This window comes from Physeter macrocephalus, chromosome 4 (genome assembly GCF_002837175.3).
Source record: "Physeter macrocephalus isolate SW-GA chromosome 4, ASM283717v5, whole genome shotgun sequence".
Lineage (NCBI taxonomy): Eukaryota > Metazoa > Chordata > Mammalia > Artiodactyla > Physeteridae > Physeter > Physeter macrocephalus.
The window spans coordinates 73,497,056-73,506,849 of NC_041217.1; the positions used below are offsets into that span (position 1 = coordinate 73,497,056).

Below are 9,794 nucleotides of genomic sequence, written 5' to 3' on the forward strand. Positions count from 1 at the left end.
CTCCCTCCCACCCTCCTTATCCCACCCCTCTAGGTGGTCACAAAGCACCGAGCTGATCTCCCTGTGCTATGCGGCTGCTTCCCACTAGCTATCTATTTTACATTTGGTAGTGTATATATGTCCATGTCACTCTCTCAGTTCATCACAGCTTACCCTTGCGCCTCCCCATATCCTCAAGTCCATACTCTAGTAGGTCTGTGTTTTGTAGGTAATCCCAGCAGGTGCCCTGGGCGCCTCTCCTGTGTGTGTCCACAGCGCCCTCTGCTGCCTCTACCAGGGCACATTTCACTCTGGACCAAGGATCTCAAGACACAAGCTTGCAGGAACTAGGGACCTGGAGTAAAGTGGTGAAGCGGTGTGGGCTGGAGAACACCAACAGCACCATCAGTAGCGTGACTCGTGACAACCGACATGAGGCCTCAGGGTTGGGGACACTAGGGAGTGGTGAGGACTGTGGCAAATGAGAGCATTCCTAACTTGAAGGGGCAGCTGGTACTCAGCCTCAGGGGAAGGCGGCCACGTGGGAAAGTGGATCAGGTATTAATGGACCTCCCGAAGGTCCAGGGAATCTGAAATTTTATGTGAAATCTCCTGCTTATAAGATTCGTCTACTAATTTTAAAGGAAAATAAGAACATTAACAATGAAGCACGGCATGTGCTGAAGGGCATGACCTCTGCTCTGCCCGAAGTTCTTGACTTTCAGGTATGTCTCCTCCACTCTGCTGAGGCTCCCCGAGCCAGGGATGTGGCCTGACTCACCTCCGCGGTCCCAGGACCGAGCAATATGTTGAATTAATAAATGCAGGAGTGCACGAATAAATGAAGAAATGAGTGAGAGTGAAATACACACCGGTCTGTTTGTTGTCCTGTGACTTTCTGTGGAGATGTTGACTGTGACCATATAGTGCTGATTAGGATGAAAGTGAATGGGTGGGGGGAGAATAGGGTGAGCGGTTGGCAGGAGTGAGCCGCTGCACAGGGCTTTGAAATAGAAGGGAGTCCACACTTGGGGATCCTGTGTTGGCCGTGGGTTCCCTCATGTCAGAAGGTCATGGCGGGCCCCAAGGTCCCCAGGCTAACCCAGGCCTGAGTTAAGACCAGGGCTGAACCGTGGAGGTCCCAACCCTGGCAGGCTATTCCTGGCTTGATCAATAGGTTCCCAGACCCCACCCAGCCCCCCTCACTGCCAACCAAGGCCAGAGGTTGGAAGGAGGGGTGGTGGGAAGTGGAGTCTTCTCCCTGGGGAGACTCAGCCCTGGGCCCAGGTGGGTCAACAGGTGAGAAGAGCAGGTGGAACCAGTGCAGCCCTTTGAGGGAGCTTTTCTGTGGACCCCGGGCCTCAGGGTGACTCTGCAGCTCCACTAAGGGCAACCCATGCAGATTTGGGGATGTTCCCTCAGAAGGGTCCGTTTAGGGTCTCAGAAGGCTGCCCCTGCCACTGGGAGGTGGGAGCCCCTGCAGGTCCCTGTGGAGACACATTGTCCTATTGCACTCGTGCAAAGGGTCATGTGGAGTTTCCTCTGTGAAGATTCAAGGGCTCTGGAGACCAGAGCTGCAGACTGTGGAGCATGTTAGGGGATGAGCTGAGAGTGGTTGAGGGGCTGGAGAGTCTTGGTTTGTGGGGGGCTTCCTGGGTGGGTGACAGTTTGCTGCTGAGGAAGGGGTGGTGAGCGAATGGGCCCCCTGGCCACAGGGTGGGAGTAAGTTCTAGTGATGAGGACACAGTGTGTGTGGCCTCCTGGGATGTACTTTTCTACTTCTCTGTCCCCATCCTGCCCCTGCTGGTGAGGCCAGTGGAAAGGAGTGGGGTGGGGGGCTGTTGGTGAGCGACTTCCATCCACAGCCTTCAAACTCCTGGAGCAGATCTGTCCCCACGGGCAGGACGTTCCCAGAGGTGACCCACAGGCACAACCCCTGGCTTTGCCGGGTTTCCTGGGGACTGGGGATGAGGAAGGAGCTCAGGGAGCCTTGGGCAGCCATGCCCTTTCCCAGGGAGGAAGTACTGGGGCTTCTTCACAGGGCGGGTCCCCTGCTGTCAGCACCTGTCTGGTCTCACCGAGTCCCTCTCAGTGCTGTGGATGGTGGACAGAGCTACTCAGAGCCTCAGAGCTCCGCCCTCCTCTTCTCCCCCTTTTTTTAGGGCTCCCGGCCTTCCTCTTCTCTCTGGAAAGCCAGGACCCAGTCTCCATTCCCGGGGAGGGAGTGCCCTCTAGTGCCAGGGAGAGAGAAGGCCGAGGAGGCAACAGCTGGAGGAGGGCAGGGCCAGAGGCCAAGCCTGAAAGGAAGGCACTACCAGCCAATGAGGGGTGAGCCAGCTGCAGCCTGACCTGTGGGGCTGGAACAGCGAGGGACCCACAGGTATTTCTGAGTGTGTGTGTGTGTGTGTGTGTGTGTGTTCTTGAGAAGCCTTCTCCTATTGGAGGGACTGGACTCTATCAGGTTAAAAAGTTAACATAGTGGAGAAAGTTTCCCTGATCTCCACTCTTGAATTCTTCCTCCAAGTAAAAACTTTCTCTATCCTAAATTGTTCTAAATGGGTTTGGTTCTACCACACCTGGATCTTTCTTGCCAAGGCTCTGGGTCCTGGGGTTACCTCTACCCAATTTCTTCCCTTTCTGTCTAACCTGGAATCCCTATCTATTATGTCTCACTTGTCTCCTGTCCTAATATTTCATCTTCATTTTAAGTACAGAGGATGCATAGCAATGTGAGCCACGGTGGCCGAACTGTGGCTGCAGCCTGTCCTGCCAGCTCAGTGTATGCAGTTGGAGGTGGGGGTGGGAGACCCCACCAGTCCCTGCTCTAGCAAGATGAGAGGTTGGGCTCAAGCCTTGCAATTTCAGCTTATGATGTGACAAGCTTGGGACTGCACTCGCCTCATTATCATTCATGGTTGGGGAAGCACCATGGCCAAGCGACCAGGGTATAAACCTCCTATTGACCAGAATTGATTGCTGGTTTCTAGGTAGCTTTGCAAGAGGCCAACTTCTTTCCTGGGAGGCCAGCCTACAGGGCTTCCAACTTGGGCAAGTTAATCCTTGCCTCTCATTTGGCCAATGAGAGAGGCTCAACACTTTCCCACATGTTCATCAGGTGCCTGCCCTCCTTTGTGGTGGGCTGGTTTGTCATCAGGACACAGTTTTCTCGAATGACTGGATTCCTGGGTGTTAACGGCCAAGAGATTTCTTGTCCTGATCCAGGAAGCTCCTATATGCTCATCTTAAACTGGGGTTCTACACATTTTCCATCTGGGAACTATTGATTATAATATAAAATCCCTGGAGGTCAGTGATCTGCCCCACTTTATCTCAAACCTCTCTCTATAGTTTCTCAGTAGGATAATTGGGAGAAAATTTGATGTTTTGGTTGACATCTCAGGGAATTGATATTTCATTTGGATTGAGCCCAAGTAAACAACTATTTCTGCCTGACACAGCAGAAAATATTCCTGCAGCTGGAAAGGACCACAATAATCCCGGAGTTTAACCTCTTGGATCCTCGTTGAGAATATCCACCATCAGAAACTCAAGCTGATTGGGGAGAAGTTCTAGGCAGAGTCTCTGGAGTCAGACAGATCTGCCCCTTCTAATTGGGTAACTTTGGGCAAGTGATTTAAACTCTCTGAAGTACAGTTTCCTGATGATAAGTACAGGTCTCATAGGTCATTGTGAAGATACTTAATGGAATAACTATGAAGTCCTCAGCAAATACTTGGAAAATAGGATGTGACAGTAAATGATAGCTGCTATTATTTATTACTATTCTCACTCAGGAAGAAGTTAGGTGAGCATCTGTCAGGGATCTTTGCAGGATGGAGGACCGAATTGGAAGACTTAACACACGTCTGACTCAGATAGTGCTGGGGATGAAGCCCACCCTTCCCCCTATTGTAGTTTGCTCCTTCTGGCCTCTGTTCTCACTTATAAAAATGGGGTTACAAATATCATATGGGAATTTTATAAGGATTGAATATAAAATTGCAGCACTAGATGTAAAAATATCTACACATGGTTTACTCATAATAGCTACTCAGGGATTTTAGAAATTGTTATTGTCTATGCTGGAAGGCCTTAGATGAGGCACCGGGCTCCTAGGAGGGACCAAGAGCTCTCAGGGTAATAGGAGGCTGGTGAGGGTGGTGGCTAGACAGAGGTGTTAGCACCCTCACCTTTACTGAGCACCTGCCGAGGGTCAACCCTGTGCTGGGGACCCTGAGAAGCCTCGTCAGGTGCTGGCCCCAGGAGGTGCACAGGTTTGGCAGGGAGGCAGACGGGGGCCATGTAATGGGGTGGGAGTCCTGTTTGAAGGGTGAGGACGGTCGGGCTAGCTGTCGGTGTCTCTCCCAGGGCTGTGGTCTATACTTTCCCTGTTGGTGACCTACTTCCACAGGAGGATGCTGCTGTAGCTTCTTGTCATCTCTGCTCTGGATCTCGGGGCCTGGGGTGAGTTTTCTTTCACTGGGTCACAAGTGCTTTTGGCATCAGCCTCAGCCTGGTTTCATTTGGAAATCATCCTCTCCTGTGTCCTCACTCCTCCCCACTAGCTATGTTCCCCTTCAGAGCCTGGCTCAGGTGCCCCCATGCCCTGCTGAGATGGGCTCCCATCCTTAGCAGCCTCTCCAGCCTGCCCAGCACACCTTGGCTTCAGTGTCATGGTCAAGTATTTGTTCCTGATGATTTCACAGAAGGACAGACTCTCAGAACCATGGTGGAGACCCTTAACAACCTCATCTTAAAGACAGAGAAACAGGCCACATTGTGGCAGTGACTTGCCCAAGGTCCTCTGACAATTTTGGGGTGGCTGCAGAGTCTAGTGGTTATCAACACAGCACTGGGGTCAGACAGCCTGGGTTGGTATGCAAGTCCACAGCTTAAAACCCATATCGCCTTAGACAAATAACCTCTCTGAACCTCAGTTTCTCCTCTGTATAGAGGAAGTAGTTAATTTGCTTTGCTTATCTCACAAAGTTGTTTTAAGCCACAAAACTGATAGTGCCCTTGAAAATGCTTTGTACATTACAGAGCCAGCCTGTGGGAGGTGATGTGGGTGACATTGCTGGTTCTAGTGGCTATTGCCCCCATGACCTCTGGTACCGAATAGGCAGAGGGGGATGAGGCATGTTCGTGATGATTAATCCTCCATTAATCCTATCTTAAAAAATCTAGTTTGTGAGGGCAGTCACAACAATCTGTAAATTTCTGTATTTCAAGAACCTTGTCTGGATCACTAGGTGCTTAATATATGAATACGTGTTAACGTGATGATGGCCATCTTGGTACATGACACTCTGATCTATTAATATGTATATGAGTGAACGGGGAAAGGCAGAGCTGCTCAGATGAGGAGGCAGGAGAGACTGCACTGAGTCTGAAATGGAGGGAGGCTTGGGGAGGATGGGGAGAGTGAAGGTCTCATTGGGGCAGATGTGAGAGGCAGAGGCGGAGTGAGGCCAGATGCATCCGTGGTTTTCCTCTTCTTTGTTTCCTAGAGGAAGTCAGGTGACTTGGGGAGGCCGAGAGGCTGTTGGCTGGGGGGGCAGGGGGGATGTGGAGCCTCTGCCTAAGAGCTGGTCCACGTGTTCTCCGAGGGCCGGCACCAAGTGCAGTGTTCCTTCCCAGGGGATTCCCCACAGTTGTCTTGGAATGAAACCCAAGCCAGAGGGCTGTCAGAGGAGCTTCTGGACCTGTTTGTTGACATCTCACAGCTCATTCTCAAGGGTCGCAGTGGTGAGGCCATTTGGGGGTGGCCTGGGGCTTCTTAGGGGGCCAGAAGTATTTCTCAGGACGTCACTATGGCTGGGCTGGGTGGGTGGGGTGGGGTGGAACCCCAACTAGTCCCCTGGATTGTCCTGAGTCCTTAGGCAAGGGTGGGTTCCAGGAAAAAGAGGAAACCCAGGGAGAAAAGACAAAGGTCCCAGTCCCCAGCTCTCCAGGTGGAAACACTGCATCCCTCAGAGAGCTCCTGGGAGTCCCCAAGTAAGGATAGTGAGGGAGAGCTGGGGAGGTCCTGGGTCCTGTGTGGGGCTCTCACGGCCCTGCCCACAGTGTATTTTCATCTGAAGGAGGGAGATCCGTACTCAGTGTTCATGGGGCTTCCTGTGGGTTCTGCCGGGGAGAGTGAGGAGAGTGGTTTGAGGAGAGTGGCAGAGCTTTCCTCAGAGAGTCATGTTCTGAGGGGACAGCCGATGAAAGGCAAGTCAGACACCGGGGCAAATGCCAGTGGGCACCACGCATCCCGAGGCGTCCATGCTGACGTGCTTCATGAGAAGTAGGCTCAGAACCCCGGGGTTGGGCGGGGGGTGCTGCTGGGACTGCTTTCTGCAGGCAGAGAAGAGGTGAGGATGGGCATAGTCCTCCAGGGAAGTACAAGGAGGAAGTGTTTGGAGAACAAGGCCACTTGACTTCTCAGGCTGAGTGTGGAGTCTGCATGGGGATTTGTTTTACCTTAAACGGGATATGGAGATGGGAAGGGGTGGCTGTGGTGATGCAGGCCTCCTCCTGGGGCCTCTCCCATCACAGAGGACCCAGGGTGGCCTGGACAGCCTGCGGGGGGCACGGGCAGGGCCTTAGCATGCCAGCCTGTGGTTCCCCCCCAAACCCCCCACCAGGTGCGTCCACCGTTGTCTCCTGCAAGGAGTTGGGGGAGAGATTCCTGACCTGCAGGGCACAGCTGACCCGGCCTGTGGCCTGTGTCATCATGGACCAGCTTACGGGGATAAAGTGCCAGGAGCAGAAAGTGTGCAGCTGGAAGCTGCGGGGCCTGCAGTCCCGTTCAGTCTACAACAAAGGCTGGTGCGATGTGGCCTACATGTAAGAGGCTAGTGGGGTCCCCGGAGCCCACATTCGAGTTATCCCTCTGAGGCGGCCTCCTGTTCCCCCTTCTCTGTTTTTCTTAATTTCCCATTCATGTTGCTTTTCTAATGAATTAAAAAATGCTAATACAAACAAAATCCAAAATCCCCCAGGGGTCATGAGGAAGACAGCTCTGAGCCATGTATGTCGATGTGGTCTTTGCCGCTGGGAGCTCCCGGAAAGAGCAAGAGAGGTCTTGTAATAAGTACAGTTGCCCCCTTGGAGCTCGAAGAATATTTCAGTTTACAAAGGTCTTTGCAAGTATTACTCAAGTAGGCTCTCCCAGTCACTCTGAGGAATGGGCAGGAGAAATATTACCACCCCTGTGTCACAGGTGAGGATGCTGTGGTCTGGAGAAGTTAGAGAATTTGCTCAAAGTCACTCAGAGAGGGAGCATGGACCCAGAACGATTCCCAGCCTGCCTCCTAATCCTGCCTTGTTCCACTTCTGCACACAGACGGGGCTTTTACCCCGAGAGGTACCAGGTACCCTGAAGGGTCACCTCATAGTGCGACTGGGATCCCATAGGAGATATCCCACTGGGGATGCAAGGAGGAGGGCCCCGTGTTAAAAGCAAATGTGTGAGGCAAGGAGATGCTTCCACTGTGTATTGAGTAACCCCTCTGCGGATTATCTGTGGAGTGGAGGCCCACAACCTCCTCTTTTCCCCCTCAAGAATCAGGATATATATGTATTTGTAGAAGAAGACAGAGAGAGAGGGGGAATGGTGCTCTCCCCCCTGAATTCCAAAGACAAACATAAATGCTTTCTGAATTATCCACTTTGGAAAGGATAACCCACGTTTTCTTCTTCATTTATTTTTAGCTGCAAATAAGTAAAAGCAGCTTGAAGCCCCTGTTTTAGCCACCAGAGCCCCTGGGGGCCAGGGTGGGGGGCGTCTTCCCTTCCACCCTCTGTGGACGCTGTGTTCACTACAGCTCAGCTGCTGTCCCTACCACTAGTGCACCCACCGCCCCGCCATTGTCACTGCTGTGTTGTCTACTTCAGCCACTGCATCTCGAAGTCAGGTTTTTGCAGTGACAGTGTAACAGTCTCCAGTTTGTACCTTGCAGCTGCTGTAGCCATAGGGGCTATTTTCACATTGAACTGACCAAAGGCTGCAGGGACAGAGCAGCCTGCTGAAAGTACTCCAGCAAAGCCAGGGACATGGCGGACACCCTGAGGCCCCAACCTGGTCCTCAGACTAATGTCAGCACAGGGTGGGAGGTCAACCACCAAGGCTTATCAACCATCTGATATTCTATGCCATAAAGAAGGGTCACCTGTCACTCAGGTATATCCAGCCACTTCTCTTGAAAGAAGAGAGCTGCCTGGTCCCTCAATAGCCACTGATGCCCAGGAAAGGTAAAGCTCCTCAGTCCTGCTTCACCCTCCTCCCAGTTACCACCCAACTACAGTAGGGAATGCTTTTTCTTACTGGTGTTCATTGGTTTCTTGGACCAAGAACATCTCATGCTGAGATCCGGAAAATTCTGAGAGGGCACCTTGCTGGCCTCCTCTCCTTTCCACTAGAACCATATGGCCATGGAACCTTACTTGACATAAATATATATGTACACACATTTTCACTCAATTAGTAAATATTTATGGAATACCAGCCACTCTTCCAGGTACTGAGGATGCAGCAGTGATCAAAACAGAGAAAACTGCACATTTCAGTGGAGAAAGATAGAAAATGAAGAAATCAACAAGTCAAATATGTATGATGTCAGATGGCATGAGGACTATGGAGAAGAACAGAGCATGAAAATGGGGTGGGGTAAACATATATACATATTTGTGTATATTACATGAACGCACATAGACATACAAAATCTCTGTCACACACGCACGTACACACATACACAGACACATTTCAAAATGCAAAAACAAGTCAAGTTTCTGTTTTTTTGTGTCAGTACTATACTGTCTTGATTACTGTAGCTTTGTAGTATAGTCTAAAGTCAGGGAGTCTGATTCCTCCCGCTCCGTTTTTTTCCCTCAAGACTGCTTTGGCTATTCGGGGTCTTTTTTGTCTCCATACAAATTTTAAGATTTTTTGTTCTGGTTCTGTAAAAAATGCTATTGGTAATTTGATAGGGATTGCACTGAATCTCTAGATTGCTTTGGGTAGTATAGTAATTTTCACAATATTGATTCTTCCAATCCAAGAACATGGTATATCTCTCCATCTGTTTGTAACATCTTTAATTTCTTTCATCAGTGTCTAAGAGTTTTCTGCATACAGGTCTGTTGTCTCCTTATTGATTAGCTCTAGTAGTTTTCTGGTGACATCTTTAGGATTCTCTATGTATAGTATCATGTCATCTGCAAACAGTGACAGCTTTACTTCTTTCTTGATTTGGATTCCTTTTATTTCTATTTCTTCTCTGATTGCTGTAGCTTAAACTTCCAAAACAATGTTGAATAATAGTGGTGAGAGTGGGCAACCTTGTCTTGTTCCTGATCTTAGTGGAAACGGTTTCAGTTTTTCACCATTGAGGATGATGTTGGTTGTGGGTTTTTCATATATAGCCTTTATTATGTTGAGATAAGTTCCCTCTATGCCTACTTTTTGAAGGTTTTTTTTTTTATCATAAATGGGTGTTGAATATTGTCAAAAGCTTTCCCTTCATCTATTGAGATGATCATATGGTTTTTCTCTTTCAGTTTGTTAATATGGTGTATCACATTGATTGATTTGCGTATATTGAAGAATCCTTGCATTCCTGGGATAAACCCCACTTGATCATGGTGTATGATCCTTTTCATGTGCTGTTGGATTCTGTTTGCTATTATTTTGTTGAGGATTTTTGCATCAATATTCATCAGTGATATTGGCCTGTAGTTTTCTTTCTTTGTGACACTTGTCCATTTCTTCCAGCTTTTTCATTTTATTGGCATAGAGTTGTTTGTAGTAGTCTCTTAGGATGCTTTGTATT

General features: G+C 49.8%; 1 protein-coding gene across 1 annotated transcript; it reads left to right on the top strand.

Annotated features, from left to right (window-relative positions):
* Positions 1-4,394: 4,394 nt before the first annotated feature.
* LOC102982007 (peptidoglycan recognition protein 3) lies at positions 4,395-8,273 on the top strand. The gene is given in 4 exon segments (XM_007131077.1): positions 4,395-4,443; positions 5,620-5,727; positions 6,609-6,810; positions 8,072-8,273. Coding segments are annotated over 4 exon segments (561 nt in total).
* Positions 8,274-9,794: the final 1,521 nt, after the last annotated feature.